General features: G+C 41.2%; 2 protein-coding genes across 6 annotated transcripts in view; one reads left to right on the plus strand and one right to left on the minus strand.

Annotated features, from left to right (window-relative positions):
* cacnb2a (calcium channel, voltage-dependent, beta 2a) overlaps positions 1 to 22,894 on the minus strand; it is a 74,027-nt gene extending 51,133 nt beyond the window's left edge. Inside the window, exons 1-2 of one of the 3 annotated variants that reach the window (XM_051410633.1) lie at positions 22,604 to 22,894; positions 20,299 to 20,391 (exon numbers count right to left, since the gene is read on the minus strand). In XM_051410633.1, the coding sequence (XP_051266593.1) occupies positions 20,299 to 20,391; positions 22,604 to 22,687 (177 nt within the window). In that variant the 5' untranslated portion in view covers positions 22,688 to 22,894. Of the gene's footprint in view, positions 1 to 3,378; positions 3,636 to 20,298; positions 20,392 to 22,603 lie in introns of those variants that run through there. The other 2 variants (XM_051410636.1, XM_051410637.1) reach the window with 2 other exon arrangements.
* LOC127369368 (nuclear factor 7, brain-like) lies at positions 7,110 to 13,929 on the plus strand. Of its 3 annotated transcripts, none has more exons than XM_051410648.1 (3): positions 7,110 to 7,284; positions 7,362 to 8,349; positions 12,851 to 13,929. In XM_051410648.1, exons 2-3 carry the CDS (start codon positions 7,379 to 7,381, stop codon positions 13,266 to 13,268), a joined length of 1,389 nt encoding a protein of 462 aa, XP_051266608.1. In that variant the 5' UTR covers positions 7,110 to 7,284; positions 7,362 to 7,378; the 3' UTR covers positions 13,269 to 13,929. The 3 variants fall into 3 exon arrangements, with proteins under 3 accessions (XP_051266608.1, XP_051266607.1, XP_051266606.1); XM_051410647.1 differs by having other exon boundaries at positions 7,112 to 7,284; positions 7,362 to 8,546; positions 13,048 to 13,929; XM_051410646.1 differs by lacking the exon at positions 12,851 to 13,929 and having other exon boundaries at positions 7,116 to 7,284; positions 7,362 to 9,559.
* Positions 22,895 to 24,467: the final 1,573 nt, after the last annotated feature.

Below are 24,467 nucleotides of genomic sequence, written 5' to 3' on the forward strand. Positions count from 1 at the left end.
CTTCTACGGAGGCCGCCATGTTGAGCCGTCATGTTTCTACAGTGGCCCAGAATGAACAAATCAAACTGTAGATAGGGTGTTTTGCGAATTTAGCAGCCACCGTTTATCCTACACACTTGGAAGGCTATATGATTGCAATCCATAACTTTGCAGCTTTATGAGTTTAGGGAATGTGCCGAGCTAACTCCTTCATTATGTAAATGACAATTAGATGATTATAAAACTACATATTTATAAGCAATCTCCAAAATATTACTGATCATCAGAAGTGTACTGTGCTGACATGCAGAGTGAATAAGAGTAAGTTTGCCGACTTTAACACCATAAAAACATGTGCATTTCATTGGCTCTCTGCTGCGTTACTTAACAGGTAGTATTTGGCTACGACTGCTGCATCACGGCATGCAGGAAAGCCTAGAAAACAAAGTGGGGAATAGGGACTAGGGACTGCTGTCTTCAATTAGCTGAGTTTCCGTGAGGAGTGTCTGGGACTGGCCACTCAGTCTGTCAGACGGAGTCCCATCCGGCCGGGTCTCCGTGCTCCACATTCCATCTAGAGCGGAATTGTGTTCTGCTCCATTTAAGACGTAAAACGGCGGTTTGGTGCTCCATATTGGAAACATGTGAGAGGAGTGTCATAGAAAGAGTGGCGAGTCACGGCAGCTGGGGTCCTTTCAAGGTCAGCACTCGCTACAGTTCCTGGACTGTCCTCCGTGAGCCACAAACTCTGGTTTTAACTGTACTCATTATATTAATTTCAACATTTGTGCACAGTTATTAAACACCAACATATGTTGCCAGTGATACTCTGAATGGTTTGTTTTCATGCAAACACCTTACACATGGGGCTCAGACCGTCCGGTGTGTATCAACAGCTGGTCCTACACTAATCCACTCATCAGTTAAATTAAAGCTTACCCAGTTGTACAGTAAATGTTGATTCAGCCTCCTGCAGCGAGTGTCACACAAAACCAGATTGTGTAACCAAAATACAGCAGTCTGCACAGGACCACTAGGATTTTTCCCTTTCTACAACATCTGGGATAAAGTTGGTGTCCCAGTTCAGAAGCTGGACCCTTCAAAGTCCACATTTCTAGACAGAATACGTCATAATGGGCCCACAATTCTTGGTACTTTTTCAAAGGCTTCTCCAAAGAAAAGCAGACCTCTTTTGGCTGAATCAGGAGGACACAACTGGTGTATCAATTGCAGCCCTCAGTATCACATAATCCATTGTGCACCTGTCAGTTGTTTCATTGAGCAATCAGGTGATCCATGTTAACTCATAAAGTCAGGAATGTTGTTATAAGCTGGTGTTTGTGGCCAGGTACTCGTACACTGAGGCTGAAACCTTTAGCCGATTAATAAACTCAGAGAAAAATAACAATTTGATGTCGTCTTCTTGGCATTTAGGTAATTGTAAAGGCCATTTTCCCCCATTTATGACATTTTAAAGATGCAACTATGAATCAATTAATGAAGAAATTAGTCAGCGTAATTATCTTACATTATATGCCAGATGTCCACTAGGTGTTCAAGTTAAATGTCAAAACCTTAACCATGAATTAGCTTCCCACTAATACTTCCACTTCATGGTGCTGTATCTGGAAATGTTTGACTGAAGAGAGCTGCTTTGAGAGGCCAGACAGTCTCATTTAGGCTGGTGGCACAGGTTCAGCCTAACCTTCAGGTCGACTGATGTTTATTGGGCTGATGTAGCCTCTCTATTTGTCTTGGAAGGGACCCAGCTAAATAATCCCGGCCTTTTGGAAGATCTAACCTCTGAATTGGGTTGAAACAATTTATATCACAATGTACAACGAGGCTGCAAAAAAGATCATTTTCATTATTAATCTGCCAATTATTCGTTCAATTCATATTTTTTGTGACAAATTACCATCAAAAAAGCTCCAAAATGCTGTTTCTGAAGTTCCATTTTTTATGACCAACAGTCCAACACCCAAAGACGTTTAGTTTACTGTCACATCACAAAAAAACAAAGCAGCATTTTGAAAAATCTACTCTCAAAATCAATCAATCAAAAAAACAGATTAACCTACTGACAGACTAATTGTTTCAGCACTATAGCTGCATTTCATATAAAGTTTGTACCATTAAACATTTGAGCCCAATACCCCCATAACTATCACACATTTCTGTATTGACATATCACTGTTTTGGGCCATCTTAGGCTGCTGTGGCTCCCTGAGATCAGAACATTTTGTCCAACGAGCTTCAGTCTTGGATTTGGGGATGACGTCATAACTAATTTCTGATAATGAAATAAAAAACAAAAAAAAAACCTATTGAAAAGTTTATGTCGCAGCCTTGAGGGTGTTAAAGCACTTTGTCTCTGCATGGAAATTGTTTTATGCATTAACAGTATGTGTGAGTGTATGTGTGCTTGTGTGAGGGTGAGAGTAAAAGCGTAACATGGCCATCTAGTGGTAAACTCCAAGTAGGGATGACCATCTTTATCTGCAGTACAGGAGGATTATCTGGATGAGGGAAAAACATCCTTATTTTTTTGCCTTGCTGAATTGGTAAACAGTGTAAGAAGGATAAACTATTTGTCTTCCTTTGAGTTATACAAAAAAGGGTCTCCAGAAGCCAACAACAGCTGAATGACAGAATTAAGGATGCAAAGGACAATATTATTAAAAAAATGCATGTAATCATCAAATTTCCCATCTTAAGCCATACCTGTAGCAGAAACGCACTCACACTTCCCTCTCACTGCATTTCATTACACCCACCAGCCACTGTGGTTTTATTCTCATTATACACAGCTTTTGATTCCAGAAAACATAAACGACACATGAGATAAACCAGCAAAGCCCAATAAAGTGGGACTGTCAACCGAGCATGTGCCTGCAGTGTGACCCCTCTGCATTCGAAAACATTACAACCTCAGCTCTCTGTCCAAAACCCAGAATAAATATGAAATAAAAGATTTATTGCGTCTGGCGGGTTGCACAGCGAGAGCGGAGCTCTGCAGAAAACTGTCAGGTCAGTGCAACTGAAATATTTCAGCTAAATCCTGCAGCATTCGGGATCGGTTCTGGATATAGATCTAGCAGGGAACAGTGATCAACATCGAGGGAGAAAGCTGGCAGCCATCCACTGACCATTCAGGCTGGTTCTTTGAAGCAACAATGACATTTTCAATAAAAGTTGCGCGTTGTTTTGATGTAACACCTGCACAGATCATCTCTGAATTATTCATACAGTCCAACCCATCATGAAACAATTATAATAAAGCACATTAGCCTCCACATGCTGGCGACTGTCTGCTTCATCATCTTCTCTTAATCACCCTCACGCACACACACTCTCTCTTCCAACCCTTGTGATAAAGCACCAGAGCCACAAACTCACATATGGAAGCTGTGCTCTCCGGCGATGGCCCAGCCCACAGCACGGCATGAAGGGGACCAGGGCGGGGAGGAACGGACGGCCGTCTCACAGACTCCCTGTCAGGCAGCAGCATCTGCTCAGCCTCGGTCCATGCCTGCACACTTGGCCCGCACGGGTGCAGACCACCAAAAGACGCAGAAGAGATGATGGGGACGTAGGAGATCCTTGACGGAGGAGTGAGCAGAGTGAGCAGAGGACTGACGTTTCCACACCAGCCCCCTACTTCTGTCCACCCACCCCCCACGTGCACGCCAAATCGCCCCTGGCTCACAAACTCTCAGGATTCAAAAAGTCAGATTTTGATGCCCCCCCTCCTCCTCCTCATCTTCTACCCATCTCCAGACTGTTGCAACTGAGTGTCCAGGAGCTGACAGTGAGGCACACGTCTGAGCTGACTGTTTACCCCACCCCGAAATCTGTAGCCGCTCCGACAGATCCTCTGGGCTGCCAAATCCTCTGCAGTGCTGCTGTGTGCTGTGGCAGAGAAGAACAGTTGCAGGCTGGCACACTGGTTCAACTGCTGGTGGATTTAGACACACTCATCATCACACACAAGTTCCCTCTCAGCATGGGAAGGAGGTGGAGTTCTGGGTGTCCTTTATTGACCGCTGTTCCTTGCTTCCTAATGGAGGACGCCGCCTTTATACTCTCCGCCTCTTTTCCCTCCTTTCATCCAAGGTTCAATCTGCTTTAAAAGCTTGACACACACACTATCTGGCTTTTTTCTTGACTTTTGCCTCCCTCTATCTCAGATTTTATTGCCTCTTCTTTCCTTTTTTTCCCCCCACCCTTTGTGCTGTGATTCAGACCTCATTTGCATTGCATTACCCTTCATACTTTTCTCTGTGTGAGTGCTTAGGACAGAGGCAGAGACAGCGACTGGTTGCTGAAGAGACTGCGCTGTGCTTTCACGTTACAGAGAGTGTGTGTGTGTCTCGTGCAGAGAGCTGAGCAGCAGCACAACTCCTGCCTGTGGTGCAGAGGGAAGTCGCTCGCACAGTTCGGTCATGCCAGAGTGCTGAGTGTGGACGCGGGGCTGGCGTGATTGTTTCTTCCCCTCGCACACCTCCTCTGCACTCTTGCCCTTCCCCACTGCGTTCAGGTGATTGAGTCCAGACCGACAAGCTGCCTCACCGCTGTGTCGTAACTGCTGTGTCAGCCAGAATTGCACATATTCTCTCTCTCTCTGTCTCTGTCTAACTGTTCAATGAAAGACACACATGTGGTGGTGGGGGGGAGCTGCAGAGGTAATATTCATATACACAGCATGACTGTGGATCTGGCAACAAGGACAGCGCGAGCACTCCAGCATGAGTGATGGTCTGAATTTCAATGATTTAACAATGCCCCTTTGGCTTTGAAATTCCTACAACAATTCATACATTTTTCATCCAATGTGAATGAGCTAATCAGGTCTCATCACAGTAAACACATCAGGGCTTTCAATCAGCCCAAGCTGCATCATTCAGTTGGGTTGCGTTCAACATGACACTTAATTTAATTAAATTCGAGTTACAATTTGGTAACACAGTTGCGTTAATTATGCATTATGCTTTAATTATATATGGTTGATATGACTTGTAAATTCTGCAAAAGTTGCTATTAAAGGATTTACAAATAAATGTTAAGTAGCATATTTTATATGCTATTTGAAATGACTGTTGAGATATTACAATGATCAAGATGACAATGAAGATTGTTTTGGTATCTCTGCTCCGTGTATACAGTCTTAGCACTTAGCTGTGGTCCAGCTGTGGTTTTTTTGCCGTCTTATACAATGTGCTCCATCTTAATATTGTGCAGAGTTGACTTTGATGCTGAAGAGTCCAAAACTTGTTCCATAAAGCAAAGGGCAGCCTGTCTCATCGGCAGCACCACTCACTCTATCAGTGTTGTCCAAGGTGCCACACAGTAACTGTGGTTTGCCACCAGGAAAATGACAACATGATTCCTGCTGTCAGACAGAGATAAAGACAAACTCAACTATCAGTCTCTGCAAATCGGAAGTGATGCTCATTGTGTTTGCCAAGCGGACACTCTTTTTGGAAACAACAGTATTACTATAGGGTTGGGTTCTTCTAGGTGGCTCTTTTTAGAAACTGTTTCAATGCTAGTATAATGGATTCATTAGACCCAGAGTCAAAAGAGTGTCTTAATAATAGTATTTTGGTAATAGTACTTTTCATATAAAAGTAATGTACAATTAATGTAGGTATTCATTGAGTAAATAATCTGTCAAAACTTTTAATTAGTTAAATGTTGGGGTTTGATTTCTTGATCATCAAAGTCTATTTACTGTCTTTTGTAGTAGTACTCCATATGTATTATCAATAGTTGTGTGTTTTGTGGCTCTGATAGAGCTGATAAATTACATAACACCAAACTGTGATGGGAGAAAGAAAATCAAAAAATGTCCGTGCAAAAATGATGCACCGTTATGCTGAAGTTAATATGTAGCTTCAGCAGACTGATTACAGTTACAATATTTTTAGTATTAAATTTCCTGTTTTTGTTAATATCAGCAAGGAGACACTGTCTGTGGAGCCACAAATAGGAAATGTGGTAGTAAAAAGACTTGTCAAACACAGACGGCTGAAGCTTCATATCAGCCTCAGCTGAGCTCAAAGGTACAAGGTGCAAGGCAATTTATTTTGTCATTACACAACACAAGGTTGCATAACAAAAAGAAAAGAAATTATAATATAAAACAATATGTAGTTATTTATCTACATAAACATACACGTTCACACCCAGTTTTCATGGTAAGGGAGTGACTGATAAGAATTTGATCACAGTCACAGGGTCAGATCAAAGGACCCTGTGTTGGAGACCTCAACCTTCCATGTGTAATTTACAGAGAATATTCATGCTGTGGTCTTCTCTCCATGCTGCATTTAATGAAGTGTTTTCATTCATCACACCGGCTTGAAATTTCTTCAGGGAACTAGCAACTCTCAATCTTTGGAAGAACTTCCACAACAAACCTGCCATTGCTCAACTCACTCACTTTACTGGCATTGTCAACCAGGACAATACACCACCATTCAGATGTATGTACTCTAGCAAAGGTAAACAGATACCACCTTGGAACCTGATAGAAATAGTCACTAGTGTAACCCATACGAACTGAACTCTGAACTCAATATCAGACTCCTTAAAGGACTATTTCTTTTCTTTTATTATAATTTTAAACTGAGAGAGTTCTATTTTATTTTATATTTTCATTCCATTTAAATTGCTGTTGATATGGTTGGGTTGCCTGAAGCAATACATACTGTCAACTGTTCAATCCCCATACAAACCCGGAGTTATTCAAGGCACCACACCTTGGACCTAGGTAGATGTTGGTTGCCCTTATATTATTTCCTTTGGGTTAGCATTAGGGGTGCTACACTAGCAACTTTCTTAGTTCTTTTTCAACACATCTCAATCTGTATTATAATATATCTTTGTCAGTCAGAACAATAAACTTGATCATCTCAAGAGAGATTAGTTCTGCAGCTCCCAGGAGGAGGTTTTCCACTTTATTATTATTTATTACTGGGCCTGTAACATCACCACCCTTTACTGGATAGTGTTGCTTCACCATTCATGCAGTTGTTGATTCCTGCCCTGTGTTACGTGTGGAGCAGCAACATTCAGCAGAGGAGGTCTGAGAAAGCTCCACCCCTCCTCTGACTCACTCGGGACGAACAAGGAAACAGCTTGTTGTTCTTCATCTTTAAAGAGACGCACAGACTGAAAAGCAGACGATCAGATTCACCTGCAGAACAAAGTAATAACCTCCATGTGAGTTCAGCTACAGGAGAGAAAAGTGGAAAAGTAGAACCCTTCTGCCTCAACCTGCTGACAATCCACAGACTGAATGTGAGTTTGACTAAAAACGGGAGTGAAAGTGAAAGTATTTCAGTGACTGACTGTAATTTTGTCTACTGTGGTTTCAGCTTCACTCAGAGACAAAATGGCTTCCAGATCAGAGGAGGAACTCTATTGTTCAGTCTGTCATGACATCTTTAAAAACCCTGTTGTTGTGCCATGTAGCCACAGCTTCTGTAAAGACTGTCTGAAGAAGTGGTGGAGACAGAAACAATCACGGGAGTGTCCAATTTGTAAGACAATATCTTCGAAGGGAGAACCACCTGTTAGTCTGGTGTTGAAGAACATGTGTGAAGCCTTCTTGATGGAGAGAGATCAGAGAGCTTCAGGGGCTCTCTGCAGTCTGCACTCTGAGAAACTCAAACTCTTCTGTCTGGACCACCAGCAGCCGGTGTGCGTCGTATGCAGAGATTCAGAAAAACACACCAACCACCGATTCAGACCCATCGATGAAGCTACACAACAACCCAAGAAGAACCTTCAGGAAACTCTGGAGCCCCTGAAGGAGAAGTTGAAGCTTTTTGAACAAGTTAAAGTAAAGTTTGATCAAACAGCAGAACACATTAAGTTCAAAGCGAGATACACGGAGAGGAAGATTAAGGAGCAGTTTCAGAAGCTTCATCACTTTCTAGAGGAGGAAGAGGAGACCAGGATAGCTGCGCTGAGGGAGGAAGAGGAGCAGAAGAGTCAGATGCTGAAGGAGAAGATTGAGACTCTGAGCAGAGAGATAGCAGCTCTTTCAGACACAGTCAGAGCCACAGAGGAGGAGCTGAGAGCCGAAGACGTCACATTCCTGCAGAACTACAAGGCTGCAATCGAAAGAGTCCGGCAGCGGCCCCTGCTGGAGGATCCACAGCTGGGCTCAGGAGCTCTGATCGACGAAGCCAAACACCTGGGCAACCTGACCTTCAACATCTGGAACAAGATGAAAGAGATGGTTTCCTACACTCCTGTGCTTCTGGATCCAAACACTGCTGACCCAGAACTCATCTTATCTGAAGATCTGACCAGTGCAAAACGAGGAGAGAAGAAGCAGCTCCCTGATAATCCGGAGAGGTTTGATTATAATTGGTCTGTCCTGGGCTCTGAGGGCTTTAACTCGGGGAACCACAACTGGGATATTGAGGTTGGAGACAGTGGAAGCTGGCTGGTGGGTGTGTTAGCAGAGTCTGCCCAGAGGAAGGGACGCATACTGTCTGGATTATGGAGAATGTGGTTCTGTGAAGGCGTATACTCGGCACAGTCGCTACCAGGTCCGATCATTGGTCTCGGAGTGCAGAGGAAGTTCCGGAGGATCAGAGTGAATCTGGACTGGGACAGCGGGACCCTGTCGTTCTCTGATCCTGATACTAACACATACATATGCACCTTCACGCAGACTTTCACAGAGAAGATGTTTCCATACATTCGCATTGCGGATAAACTGAGCATTGTACCACGGAAGGTCTGTGTGAGTGTGGAACAGAGCAGTTAGAGATAAAGAGGATCATTATATTCATTTTTATTTTATTTATTGAAGAAAAAAGTAACTGAATTTAATCTGTTAAACTGTTTCATTATTCCCAAGATGTTTGTTTCAGTTATAGTTTTTTTATTTTTTTTAATTAAGTTTGACACTGCACTTTTTGTTTCTATTGTTGACCTGTTTAAAATCATTCTACTTAGTTTCTGACTTTTATTTTTGGTTTGTTAAGCCTTTTCCTTTTTTTCCCCCACCCTTTGTGCTGTGATTCAGACCTCTAACAATGAAAGACTAACATGTGGTGGTGGGGGGGAGCTGCAGAGGTAATATTCATATACACAGTATGACTGTGGATCTGGTAACAAGGACAGCGCGAGCACTCCAGCATGAGTGATGGTCTGAATTTCAATGATTGAACAATGCCCCTTTGGCTTTGAAATTCCTACAACAATTCATACATTTTTCATCCAATGGGAATGAGCTAATCAGGTCTCATCACAGTAAACACATCAGGGCTTTCAATCAGCCCAAGCTGCATCATTCAGTTGGGTTGCATTCAACATGACACTTAATTTAATTCAATTTGCATTTGCATAATTTGACTGGGTGTTACAATTTGGTAACACAGTTGCGTTAATTATGCATTATGCTTTAATTATATATGGTTGATATGACTTGTAAATTCTGCAAAAGTTGCTATTAAAGGATTTACAAAGAAATGTTAAGTAGCATATTTTATATGCTATTTGAAATGAATGTTGAGATATTACAATGATCAAGATGACAATAAAGATTGTTTTGGTATCTCTGCTCCGTGTATACAGTCTTAGCACTTAGCTGTGGTCCTTTTCCATAATGACCCTGTTTTTTGCCGTCTTATACAATGTGCTCCATCTTAATATTGTGCAGAGTTGACTTTGATGCTGAAGAGTCCAAAACTTGTTCCATAAAGCAAAGGGCAACCTGTCTCATCGGCAGCACCACTCACTCTATCAGTGTTGTCCAAGGTGCCACACAGTAACTGTGGTTTGCCCAAAGAAAATGACAACATGATTCCTGCTGTCAGACAGAGATAAAGACAAACTCAACTATCAGTCTCTGCAAATCGGAAGTGATGCTCATTGTGTTCGCCAAGCGGACACTCTTTTTGGAAACAACAGTATTACTATATATCATATTGAACTTTATAACCCATACAGTTTGATTGAAAAGGCATTGTAAGAGGTATCAAAGAGGAACCTAAGCTTAGCTACAATTAGGGTTGGGTTCTTTTAGGTGGCTCTTTTTAGAAACTGTTTCAATGCTAGTATAATGGATTCATTAGACCCAGAGTCAAAAGATTGTCTTAATAATAGTATTTTGGTAATAGTACTTTTTATATAAGAGAAATTTACAATTAATTTATGTATTTATTGAGTAAATAACCTGTCAAAACTTGAGTTTTAATAAGTTAAATGTTGGGGTTTGATTTCTTGATCAAAGTCTATTTACTGTCTTTTGTTGTAGTACTCCATATGTATTATCAACAGTTGTGTAAAGTGTTTTGTGGCTCTGATAAAGCTGATACATTTCCTCAAATGATGTAACTTGAGTAAGTGCCAGTTGATGCAGCAGACAAGAAGTTTGAAAATCAAAAAAGTGTGGATTTCCTCATCTGTGCTTAAGGCTAGCTGCTCAGGGCTAAATTAGCCGCTACTAACACCAAACTGTAAGGGATGGGAGAAAGAAATCGAAATATTTCTGTCCAAAAATTCAAATTTACGCTGTACTTCATATGTAGCTTCAGCAGACTGCATTACGGTTAAAACATTTGTAGTATTACATTTTCTGTTTTTGTTAATATCAGCAAGGAAACACTGTCTATGAAGCCACAAATAGGAAATTTGGTAGTAAAAAAGAAGAGAATGTAGAAATTCATGATTAATACTTGTTGGTGCTTAAAATACCAGTTGCTATTGCATGTGGTAGTTCATTCCATTGTCAACAAAGTATGTTCTAGTCATTGGTTATTGATGCACTAACTCAGAAAATAAGTTAATGAGGTCTCATGTTAGAAATAAGAACAGAACAGAGTAACTTAATACTCTGCAGTACTTGTGCAGGTTGGTTTTATTGAGCTACCAGAAAGAATCTTGAGGATCCAATGATGGCGAGCCCAGCCCAGAGGGACTGTGGAGGGTCGGGGACTCGGTGACGCCTGCTGCACGACCAGCCACAGAGGACATCTGACTAGTTTGCCCATTCAGGAACAGATAAGAATGCGTACACACTATTAACTCTACCCGGGTAGTAGCAGACTCAGTGCACAAACATACAAGGATCAGGAACTGAGAGAGCTCTATTTTATTTTATATTTTATATTTTCATTCCATTTAAATTGCTGTTGATATGGTTGGGTTACCTGAGGCAATAAATACTGTCAACTGTTCAATCCCCATTCAAACTTGTCCGGAGTTATTCAAGGCACCACACCTCTGACCTAGGTAGATGTTGGTTGCCCTACTATTACTTCCTTTGGGTTAGCATTAGGGGTGCTACACTAGCAACCTTCTTAGTACTTTTTCAGCACATCTCAATCTGTATTAATATATATTTTTGTCAGTCAGAACAATAAACTTGATCATCTCAAGAGAGTTTATTTCTGCAGCTCCCAGGAGGAGGTTTTCCACTTTATTATTATTTATTTATTACTGGGCCTGTAACATCACCACCCTTTACTGGATAGTGTTGCTTCACCATTCATACAGTTGTTGATTCCTGCCCTGTGTTACGTGTGAAGCAACAACATTCAGCAGAGGAGGTCTGAGAAAGCTCCACCCCTCCTCTGACTCACTCGGGACGAACCAGAAAACAGCTTGTTGTTCTTCATCTTTAAAGAGACGCACAGACTGAAAAGCAGACGATCGGACTCACCTGCAGAACAAAGTAATAACCTCCATGTGAGTTCAGCTACAGGAGAGAAAAGTGGAAAAGTAGAACACTTCTGCCTCAACTTGCTGACAATCCACAGACTGAATGTGAGTTTGATTAAAAACAGGACTGAAGGAAGTGAAAGTATTTCAGTGACTGACTGTAATTTTGTCTACTGTGGTTTCAGCTTCACTCAGAGACAAAATGGCTTCCAGATCAGAGGAGGAACTCTATTGTTCAGTCTGTCATGACATCTTTAAAAACCCTGTTGTTGTACCATGTAGCCACAGCTTCTGTAAAGACTGTCTGAAGGAGTGGTGGAGACAGAAACAATCACAGGCGTGTCCAATTTGTAAGACAATATCTTCCAAGGCAGAACCACCTGTTAGTCTGGTGTTGAAGAACATGTGTGAAGCCTTCTTGATGGAGAGAGATCAGAGAGCTTCAGGGGCTCTCTGCAGTCTGCACTCTGAGAAACTCAAACTCTTCTGTCTGGACCACCAGCAGCCGGTGTGCATCGTATGCAGAGATTCAGAAAAACACACCAACCACCGATTCAGACCCATCGATGAAGCTACACAACAACGCAAGAAGAACCTTCAGGGAACTCTGGAGCCCCTGAAGGAAAAGTTGAAGGTATTTGAACAAGTTAAAGTAAAGTTTGATCAAACAGCAAAACACATTATAAGTTTATAAGTTCAAAGCGAGATACACGGAGAAGAAGATTAAGGAGCAGTTTCAGAAGCTTCACCACTTTCTAAAGGAAGAAGAGGAGACCAGGATAGCAGTGCTGAGGGAGGAAGAGGAGCAGAAGAGTCAGATGCTGAAGGAGAAGATTCAGACTCTGAGCAGAGAGATAGCAGCTCTTTCAGACACAGTCAGAGCCACAGAGGAGGAGCTGAGAGCCGAAGACGTCACATTCCTGCAGAACTACAAGGCTGCAATGGAAAGAGTCCGGCAGCGGCTCCTGCTGGAGGATCCACAGCTGGGCTCAGGAGCTCTGATCGACGAAGCCAAACACCTGGGCAACCTGACCTTCAACATCTGGAACAAGATGAAAGAGATGGTTTCCTACACTCCTGTGCTTCTGGATCCAAACACTGCTGACCCAGAACTCATCTTATCCAAAGATCTGACCAGTGCAAAACGAGGAGAGAAGAAGCAGCTCCCTGATAATCTGGAGAGGTTTGATTATGGCGTGTCTGTTCTGGGCTCTGAGGGCTTTAACTCTGGGAACCACAGCTGGGATATTGATGTTGGAGACAGTGGACACTGGCTTGTAGGTGTGTTAGCAGAGTCTGCCAAGAGGAAGGGACGCATACTGTCTGGATTATGGAGAATGTGGTTCCGTGAAGGCGTATACTCTGCACAGTCGCTACCAGGTCCGATCATTAGTCTCAGAGAGCAGAGGAAGTTCCGGAGGATCAGAGTGAATCTGGACTGGGACAGCGGGACCCTGTCTTTCTCTGATCCTGATACTAACACATGCATAGGCACCTTCACACATACTTTCACCGAGAAGATGTTTCCATACATTCGCATTGTGGATAAACTGAGCATTGTACCACGGAAGGTCTGTGTGAGTGTGGAACAGAGCAGTTAGAGATAAAGAGGATCATTATATTCATTTTTATTTTATTTATTGAAGAAAAAAGTAACTGAATTTAATCTGTTAAACTGTTTCATTATTCCAAAGATGTTTGTTTCAGTTATTGTTTTTTTTATTTATTATTATTTAGTTTGACACTGCACTTTTTGTTTCTATTGTTGACCTGTTTAAAATCATTCTACTTAGTTTCTGACATTCATTTTGGTTCGTTAAGCCTTTTCTTTTTTATCCGCACTGTGTCTGTTAAGAAGGTCATCCACTCTTCATCCGTTACAGACCACAGGCATCCCTCTTTCATCCCACGCACAATTCACATGCTCAGTTCTAGAGTCTGTGGCCTGTGCATGGAGTTCACGTGAACCAACTTTTTGACACTGATCTTAGGTCTCCATTCGTCTGTCCTCGGGCATGCAGGGTGAGACGTCTGGCCCGAGCCGTGGAGGACGGCTTTAATCGTCGCTGCAGTTTTCTGGAATATCACTTTGCCCGATCAATCAAGAACTCACAGTTCCATATATGGAAGTATACTCTTTATGTTTATCAATATTGCATATGCTTAATATCTGTATGTGTTCTATATTTATTCCTTTTAATGTAGTGACCACATCCACATAGGAGAATCCTCAAGTTCCAGCAATAAATTAGCGGCACGTCAGTGAGTGAGTGTGTGTGTTTGTGTGTGGTGTGTGTGTGTGTGTGTGTGTGTGTGTGTGTGTGTGTGTTATGAACAGGATTTATTGATCAATCACCATCATCACTGTTCTTACCACACAACCTGGGCAGAGTGCACCCACACCCATAAAACTAGCACCTAAGGGTTCATTCACTCATCCATCACTGATGTCAGACGTTTGGTATTCAACCAACACCTCTTTTATAGTGTAATTTTACATTTTTTATTACTTGACTTGACTTGTGTGAAGCCTTGAAGACAGGCAACCATTTTATGGAAGCTCTAAGTTCAACACTTTATATCTTGTTTGTTTAATCCTTACCAAAACCAAGAGGTACAATGAGGGGCTGGCAGGCAGATTTTGTTACCTTTGGACAGAGCTATGCAAGCAGTTTCCCCCTGAATCCATGTTTCATAAAGGATTTGAAAGCACACAGAAGGTTTAAAAATATGTTTTTCTTTTAGTTACATAAATAGAGCGCAAACATATAAAAATGTGAAGTTAGTCTTTCCTAAAGCAGACTTACATGCAAAACCCTTTTTTGTGTATCTACATAACACCCATAAGGCCTTTATTCTGTCACTGGCACCTCCTATGTTTAATCTGTTCCTACCCTTACACCATACTGCAGTACTGGGTGGGATGACAGTGTTGTTTTGGTGAATACAGGCAGCATTTCTGGACTCAAGTGGTCATGTGCAGATGGTGTGTAACCTGTTGTGAAGCTTTGTGCTCATCAGTGATAGTATCAGTATCTATATATCTCTTGCTCGGGGCCCGACAGACACTCAGCTCAACGTAAATCTGGCACCGTCTTTCATCAACATTGAAGCTTCCATAGTTTACTGCCAATAATTCACAGGCTGACGTGTGTCTGCTGTGATGGAAAGGCATCATTAAAAACAGAGAGAGGTGCACCTTACAGTGAGAAGGGAAACCTATCTATCAGGTAGTCTGTCAGAGTCTGTCCCCCTTTGAGAGGTAATCATCACTCAGCTGCTGCTGACGCCATGAAAAATACTGCAGGAGATCATGTCCACAAACTAAAACACTTCCTGTTTAACTTAGGTTCATTATGCTTTCTGGACGCACCTTCAAAGCTACGCTTGAAGCTGTTTATTTAAAAAACTGCATCCCTTCTTGTCATCATATCTGTTAAATTACAGAAGTACACATTATCATTATCCACAAGCAGAAACCAAGTGTGAGAAAGCAAGTAATGCAGCAGAGAAAGACATCTATTCCTCCTCTAGGCCTCCATCACAATCTCAATCAGTCACAGTGGCAGCAGGCACTTGAAGACAAGAACAAACTTCCATCTTATGATTAGAAAACAATGCCATATTGTGGATAACTTTAGTTTACTTTCCCAGTGCAGGATGTGGACGTGTTGTGCCATTTGTAATTAGTTTGTGTATGTAAGTAGTGGTGTGTGAGTAGTTAATTAATAGAGCTGAGCAGAAACAAGAGCCAGCTTCTCAACTAAGTGGATAACCTGCTTTTCTTTGTTCTTATGTCATAGAAAATCTTTGGGTTTCGGACAAAACAACCGAAGCAACTACATGAAATCCCAAGCACCACTCTTCATTTCATAGCATGACTTACAAACTCCAATCACTACTAAAATAAATGAGCGATAATCAGAAAAAAAACGGCTATGACATTGATCTTTATAACCTAATATGGTGTCTGATGTGGCATTCTGATGGCCATCATTAACATGGAAGACTTTAATCACTCAGAATAACAGCAGAAAGCACTGACCTTGCCCACTTAGGGGGTAGTGCATCAACACAGTGCCAAATTAATTTAGCCTTCGCTGTAACACAGCAGGGTGGGGAGAGTGTGGAGGCAGATAAACTCTGATTCAGATCACTGTGAACACAAGGCGTGCACTGCTGTGTCTTGTAAATCTTAATATCAGGGACAAGTGCTGAAAATTGTACCCCTTCACTATAATCAGGAGCTAAAATACAGATTTGGCAGCTTGATTTGGTTACTCTACTGATACTGTAAATTATCATGTAACAGGTTAAATGCCTGCATTTCTTTGTTTTGCCACTAGATGGCTGTACTGTGCTTCTATGATGGCTGATAGAGCAGCAGTGGTTTCCACATTTTAACATTTCCACATTCACAGTATCTAACCGCATGCATCGTTACTGCAGTTTGATGCCAGAACACACATATGGCTCTCCAGAAATATCTACTATTGGAAAACTATGACATACATTGCTCAAAGTTCAGACAAATGTCTGCAGGGTTAATGTTACACTTCACCCTTCCAAGATTTCCAGTGGCAGCTTCTCCATACGACTACAGTAGGGCACTGGTTTCCGTTACATTAAAAGTCAAGGGGTTTGCCAGGTCTGATAAGTATCAGAGTCAATAATAAGCTCTTTGCGTCACCCCTGCTCTCCATTAAATAGAGAAGAAAAAAATCTAGAGGATGATGAAAAGGAAAAATGTCCGCAATCAGGGAGAGAGTGAGAAGGGGTTTCCTGCCCTCACCACGCCCTCTCAGACAGCCTTTCATCACCAAATCCAGTTCTCCAGCCTGAATGTACAGACGGAGCAGACAGCGGAGGGTCGCGCCGCAACAATGTGCCGTGGAAAAGCTGCTGCAGTGGGAGTTATCAAGACACGCTGTTATAGAGACGGAGGTGAAAGAGACAGAGGGAGGCGGGCGATACAAAGCCTGGTGCAACCATTTACATAAACATAACGAGGGGACGTGGGAAGCGGCAGGAGGTTAATTATGACATAATGCTCTGCGAGTTATGCAAATCCCAGTTTGAACAAACTGTATATTGTTTCTAATGCAGCTTCACATGGACACCTAAAATCAGCTTTTTAGCATGTGCTTTGATATTGAATCGATTGTTCTTGTTCACTTGTTTCTGGTTTTTTTTGGTTTCCTTACTTCATTATAGGTTATCTGTCAGTCACAGAGAGGATTTCAGGACTTTAAAGGCCATCCATTGAAGTCTTATATCTAACATCTCCGCAGGAGTCAGAGGGCAAACTGACATCCTCAATTGGAGCTCATCAGACTAAAAGAATAAATGGTGATATTCATCATTAGACATCTTACTTTTTAGAACAGCCTGACAGAAGACATTACGCCAAGTCTGTGTCTTTTTTTAAAACTGACTACTTAGGAGGAACTTTTGTAGGCCTGCTTTTAAGCAGTTCTCCCCCTCATGTTTAATCCTGTTGTTTGCTCTAAGCTTTGTTTCTCACTCTCTGTAAAGCACTTTGTTAACTCTGTTTTTAGAGAAGCGCTATATAAAGAAAGTTTATTATTATTCAGGGTCATGGGGGGCTGGATCGTTTCCCAGGATGCATTAGGCACAAGGCAGACTCTCTAAACACAATGCCAGGCTAGAGATGGACAATCACTCACATTTACAGCTATGGGTCGCAGTCAGTGTCCAATATGATCAGAAAATACAGCAGTCCATGTGGTGTGCTCGTCCTGGGCTATTTCTTGGACATTAGCAGTAACTTCCTGGAGTCTCCACTGGTTGCCCGACGCCTGCGCGCTGCCAGGAAATAGTATATATTTATATTGTTTAAACAAACAAGACATAACGTGTTAATTTGTGAGCTTTAGAGGTGCTGGTAGATTGATTTAATTCATTTCGGGAAGGGCCAGGCTAATTGTTTCTCTCTGTTTCCAGTCTTTATTCTAAGCTAACCTAACCAGCTTTTGGCTACAGCTAAATATTTACCAGACGGTGAGAATGGTATCAATCTTCTTATCGGCAAGAAAACAAATAAGCGCAAAACTGATACTATTCCTTTATAACTAAGCATGAGGTGGATAAACAGCTATCAGCATTCATCATCTTGAAGCTGAAACATTTGTTTTTCTACCTCATGAAAAATGGGGTTGACGTAAATCTCCAGACTATAAAAGGAAATCCACGCAGAGTGCTAAAACAATGATGTAGGGTCGAAACAATGACAGATGGCCGATGTACCACAAATCACACAAAAAAAGAAAAAGACGATTTCTGTGCTTACACTGCAAGAACTACACCACCTCCACATAAATAAAAATAAACTGTCCGCCTGATGATGAAGTTTACTGACAGACATTTGACAGCTCTGCCCTTCTTCCTTCTCAATGGTGAGCTGAGCTTCAATTCAACACTGACCTCGCTACTCCCACGGCTGAGCGGTCTGGTCTGCCCTGGACCTCCACCCTTCCCAGCCTCCTCCATACTCCCCCGGGCATCAGGCCATGACCACAGGGAACGTCTCTCATCCTTTCTCTCTCTCAACCTACTCTCCGTCTGCCCTCTGCCCTCTATCTGTAGCAGCATGAGTAATTCTGTCTTTCAGGGGCTGTTTATATGCAGTTACTGGAAAGTCATTTTTATGATGCCGCGTTGGATCGATCACGCAGTGACCTCAACAAGCCTCAGTTGTTCTTAAGACGCCTACAGGAATGCCAGGACGATGAGACACAAACTCAACAGGTCAGACAGGAGGGGAGAGCTAAAAACAAAACATACAAAAGATCATTTCTTAAATCCAGTCGTGCAATCATTCTTCAGTAAACAGCAGCTTTGACTGTCGACGGTGAGGAGAGGAAAGATAAAACAAACAGAAACAGAGAACAAGATGAAAACCAAATGACAGATTGATGAATAGGCAGTGAGATAACCACACAGAAGGTCGGTTTCATGCGTTCCCGGGATGGTGTTAGTTCAGCGATTTTAAATACTATGTCCTCATTCTTCTGTGAAAAGTGAAAATAATCACAGGCGGTATGATTGAGCATGAGGGCGAAGAAAATAAGGTCAGATTAAAACGGCTGTTATGATAACACAAATGAAAAACAGTATTTACATTATTATCCAAACAGAGGAGAAGTTACTGGAAGGCCTGCTATTTCTGAGGCCCTCTTGCGGCAAATATCTCAAAGAGGATATTTCTGCTCGGCATGCAAGGGCCTCGCTGACCCTGAAACACATTACTCCTCCACTCTCCCCACATCCCTCTACTGTCTCTCACTTTAATGGCCTTTCATTTCTGTAGGATGTGGTGTTACGTTGCAGAACAGACGCTCACTCTCAGCCTAATTACGTTTATCTGTGATGACTCAGACCGGAGGGGTAACTCCTCATTTGGGGAAGGGACTGTGGGAATGGGCACGAGCTCCCAAGGGTGGCAGCGAAATCAGGCAATTTCTCACTAAAGCGGCTCCCGATGAGCTGTAACGCCGATGATAGCAGCTCATTCAGAAGTTCCCCGCAAGCCTTGAGACGAAGCAGACAGCGAGCCAGGAGGTTTTTGCTCTGATCTGCTCCAGCTTCCCGTTGCTGCTGCGCCAAAGACGAGGCGATGTGTGCCTCCTCCAAAAAAGGTAGAAACATTTAGGCAGGGGCGCGCATCCTTAACCCGGCCCATCCTGTCCCTTGCAGGTCTGCTCAACAAAGACCAGACACGATGAGTGTGTACCTCGCAGGGTCTGCTTTATAACAGGCCATTGTGGATGCAGCTCAGGAGAGAGGCCTCCACTTAACATACTGTACCCAACAGTGTTTACACAGGGCTTTCACTGCAATGCACATCTCATCCCTGATGGATGATGATGACTGAAGCCGGGCTCTTATGCCAGTTTGCATTTACTGTCAGGGATTTACACACACTTACACAAAGTGTTACATTCCTGAATGAAACAACTGTTGCCATGAAATGTAACTTCTATAGTGCACAAAATGATCAGATACCTTCTCAAAAACAGTCCCGAGGCAGTATAAACCTATTCTCTCTTGTACGAGTGGTGGCACCATTTGCCTTTGCAAGATGTTAAAATCAAGTTTAAATATACTTTTTTTAATTTATCAGACAGCTGATAGTAAGATAAGATAAGATGTTCCTTTATTAACCCCCCTTAGGAGAAATTAAAAAATCAGACACAGCAGCATAGGGGAATGTAGTGCAAAAAGTACAATAAAGAATCACAAAATAAGAATATTATAAAGTATAATAGAAAATATATGACTATAATTAAAAATATATACACTATATGCAATAAAATGGTGTGCAAAATATCTTGAGCAGCGTATGACTAAAAAACTGGACTGTACATGTGCAATTTTAAGATTATAGTTTGTGTGTCGTAGGTTAATCAGCGGGGGGTTGGAGGTACTGGGTGCTTTGGCGTTGCGGAGTATGATAGTAGAGAGATGACAACAAACAAGACAGAGAAAGAGATGGGGAAGGACATTAAAAAAAGGTCCTCAGCTGGAGGGCTTGTGGTCAATCCCCTTAGCCAACGTGGAGTGGTGCCCCGCAGTTGAAATGTTTTTTGCAAAGTGAACTGCCGTCCTTACCTGGCGAACGAGGCTGTTGGTTGTGGTGTCGGAGGAGGTGCTGCCATCTGATCCTTTAAATCGACCTTTTCTTCTAGCTCCTTTGCCGTGAGACTACAGAGAGCCAAGAAGGAAATAGTGTTACAGTTCCTCCTGTCCATCGTTAAAGAGATCTCGTCCTAACACGATGCCAATGTCAGAGACAATGGACAAAAATCACAGTACTGATTCTGCACAAACATGCATTGACGTTCAGAAGGAATTAATCTGATTCTTCAGCAGGCGTAGAGTAAGAAAAGTGTTTATCATCCAACAAGATTACTTTTATGTTTAATTAAATCATTTGGTCTGTACAAAGAGCCCAAGGTGATGTCTTCAAATGTCTTGTTGTTTTGAGACAGTCCAAAACAAATAGAGGCTGCAACCAATATTTACGCTTGAAAAATTAAGTGAAAAGTTTTAGGCTGCAACGATTAGTCAATTAATGGATTAATCCATTGACGGAAACCTAATTGTCCCCAGAAAAATCTCTGGTTGCTGCCTCTACGATCTGAGGTTGTCTATGTTTAATATCCTAGTAAACTGAGTATCTTATTGGGAAGGACTAAGAAAATTCGAATTATTTCCTGACATTTTGTTATGGATTAATTGAGAAAACGGTCTGCAGATGAATCGATAATTACAATAATCTATGGTTGCAGCCCATTTATCAGTAACAAAATAGTTACAGATTATTTTTCAGTGTGTATTTGTGCTCTACTTCAAGTCTTTTTGGTACTCTTTTCTCTCTTTGTGTCTAGTCTCTTACTGCACTAAGAAGGCTTCTCCACACATCAGTATGAAGAGGAGGAACAATTACAGCGAGCAAAAACAGTTAGACTGCACATATGGGGATATTGTTTTAAGGCTCCTTTTAGACATCACAGCGAGCCTTGCTGTTAGTTCAATTAGTTAAACACAGCTTTCACTGTTTTATTTGAAGTGTAATATTATGACAGTCGTCATAAAAATGATGGTAATTATGTGGGTGGTCTCCAATATGCAAGCCGATATGGTGAGGGGCTGGAAAAGTAATGCACTCAGCTCAAGTAGCTCCTGCAGCATGTGTTGCTAGTGGCAACTGAAAAACAGAAATTGGTTTAAAATCTGCCTATTATCCCAGCCCGTTCCTTGGGGACATGTTAATCGTGCATATAAAAAGAGAGCGAGAGAAAGAGCTTTTTCTTATGGAGGCGGTCATGCAGAAGAGTTTCAGCTGACCAGAGAGAGTCTGGAGGAACAGGAAGAGGTTTCATTAACCCCAATTAGCCAAATACAAAATGGCATAATACATGTTGAACAAATGGACTTTACTGCATGAGAAAGATAATGGATAAAGGCTTGGTGAATGATATAGGCAATGGATACCGAGGCGGAAGTAACCACTACTCAAGTACCATTTTAAAGTGCTTTATTGATCTTCTGTGCTAGTCTATAGCCTAATTCTGCGAGGTAAATTTTGTATTTTACTCCACTACATTGAGCTGACAGTTACTTTGCCGATTATAATTTTTCATTCAAAACAAATGAGCACTTATTTGACTTTTTAAACTACCCAACAGCACATACAATTGTTAAAATTAGCTTTACTTTGACCAGCTACAACATTAGAGACACTAACATATCAATAATCCAATATATGATAAAACACTAGAAGAAAGAAAGTCTTCATAATGAGTAACGTTACTTTTTCTGATAAGAAAGGTAACGTTAAGTAAGTTGAATGTTATTTGTAATAGTATATTTTTTCATTGTGTTATCACTACTTTTACTAAAGTAAAGGATGCTATAACTTGATTAAAATAGTTTCACCTGGATTTTTGTTTTATAAATCGAGAGAAATGTCACAAACAACCAAGGTTAAATATTAAAATCTTTCTTATATTTTTAAGTATTTGGGTTTATATGAGTAGTAGACTAACCTTAAAACACTAGACACCGACTAACCAGACAAAAAAAATATTAAACTGTGTTAAATAAAAACACCAACCTGACTAATACAAACATAAGTAACATTTAAATATAACAACTTCAACGACTTTTTTTTACAAATTCAAAATCGACCGTTAAATTTTCAAAAAAAAAAAACTGACACACACACACGAGGTGATGTCCTCGCGGCGTACGTAATCAAAACTTAGCCACCAATGGGCGCGAGGAAGCGGACAGGTTGAGGGGCAGGTGAGCTCAAGTTGCCCCGTTTCTCTCGCACACTAACTTTTGACAACTATTAACTATTATTTTATTTTTTTTAAATCAAAACTAATTTAAATGTAATTAAACTTACTTGTAACATCGGATGTTCCAGCGAGTCCATGTGTTTGTCCAGAGGTGTTGCTGCTCTTGTTTTCGGAGTGTTACTGACGACCATTACACCATTTGACAACAGCTAATGTTCAGCGATACCCCTCGGCTCGGACAGATGCCCCAGCTGTGCTCCACACGGAAGGTAAAGCGCATTTTTTATTTGCCTCACAAACACACCGCTACAACCCCTTGCCGCTCCTGGTAAAGCTGGCACCGCCAATCCTCCAAGTTTGAGACAGGAGAGTTTAAAGGAGGAGCTTGAGCGGAAGAGGTTTGTGAAGCAGTATTTTTTTTTTCCTCTCTCTTGTTCCTGATGATGATGATGATGATTTTGAATTCACGGATATTATAGCCTTCAGCATCACAGAGCCTCCTCATCAGTGCCCTCCTACCCACACTGGCTGAGAGCTCTCCTGCTCCATGCGCCCTCATCCAACGCCAACACCTCTGCCTTCACACAGTACACAAGGATGGAGATGAATAACAGCTTTAAAGCAGAAGATATGTCTGAAAATAATAATATAGGTTGCCTTTTTGTACCTTAAAGTGACAATAATGGATAAATATTGTATTATTTTGATGCCACTCCACTAATATTTTGCTTTTTGCTTTTACATTGTACACAAAACATGAATAGCTTATGAAATAGGATGTTTTTTTAATATAAATTAAACTCCCAAAAGGATTCACAAGTACAACTGAAATGATTTTTAGGTTGTTTTTTTTTACAAACCACAACAATCAATTGATTAATTGTGTAAATAATAAGCAGATTAGTCCACATGTAATTTAATTTTAGTTGCAGTCCTATACAAAATAGTTAAAAATGAGCTCCACCTCAACCAACTTCAACAATAAAGTTCTGCTTTTACATTAATTAAAGAGTATTAATAATCTATATCATATATAATATTTACTACTACAACAGTCACAGGGGACATTTTTCTTTCTTTAGGATCTATTGGCAGAAATATAATATAATATTCATAGGTATGTTTTCAAATCACCTGAATATATAAATTACTGTGTTTTCATTACCTGAGAATGGGCCGTTTTACAGGGTTTTACTTGTTTACAGTGCGGTATTAGTACAATTACGTCTGTAAATTATCTGAATACTACACCACTGTATACTTTGAACCAAAATGACACAAAAGTTAAGGTCATTTTAGTGAAAATAGTCTTCTCTGGGTGAAAAGGAATTTGATAGATGATTGAAAGCAGAAGAATATAATGCTGGATCTCTTATGAGGCAAAAAGAAATCATGTCCAGGGTGGAAATTGGAGGGTTTCTAGTCCCACATATACTGGGCCTGACATTTTGATACTATGGGAAAACACAAAATTAATGATAACATAATTCAATTTAGCTGTTTTGGTTTTAGACTCCTTGTTTTGTCACATTGTTGTTATGGCTTATTGGCATATGTGGATAGAACAGAGCCATTGGGTCATTTACAGTTTGAATTCATGGATTAAAGTAGCACCACAACTACTTATTTTAGTTATTGATTAATCTAGATATTGTTTTTTACAATTCATTGATTCATTGTTTAGTCTATTTATGTCTTGGTTTGTCCGACCAGCAGTCAACAACAGTGATATAAAACAGGAAAAAAGCAGCAAATCATCACATTTGAGAAACTGCAACCAGGGAATATTTAAAATTTTTTGCTAGATTGATTGACTAATTGTTTCAGCTCTAGATTTAAGTGGTACATTTGCTAAGGCAATAGCAGTTTGCACCTGTTCAGGTGTGTTCTCCACAGAGGTGAAGGAAAGGTACTACATCTACTTATAGTGCCTCTCTGTCTGTGCAGCTCTGTACACACTTCAAACCACAT

The sequence above is a fragment of the Dicentrarchus labrax genome, unplaced genomic scaffold (genome assembly GCF_905237075.1).
Source record: "Dicentrarchus labrax unplaced genomic scaffold, dlabrax2021, whole genome shotgun sequence".
Classification (NCBI taxonomy): Eukaryota; Metazoa; Chordata; class Actinopteri; family Moronidae; genus Dicentrarchus; species Dicentrarchus labrax.

What these genes read in the sequence shown, in the direction of transcription:
- LOC127369368 (XM_051410648.1), top strand. Translation starts at nt 7,379, where the DNA reads ATGGCTTCCAGATCAGAGGAGGAACTCTATTGTTCAGTCTGTCATGAC. An exon ending in CTCCCTGATAATCCGGAGAG is followed by an intron (nt 8,350 to 12,850) that starts GTTTGATTATAA and finishes TAATCTGGAGAG; the next exon opens with GTTTGATTATGGCGTGTCTG.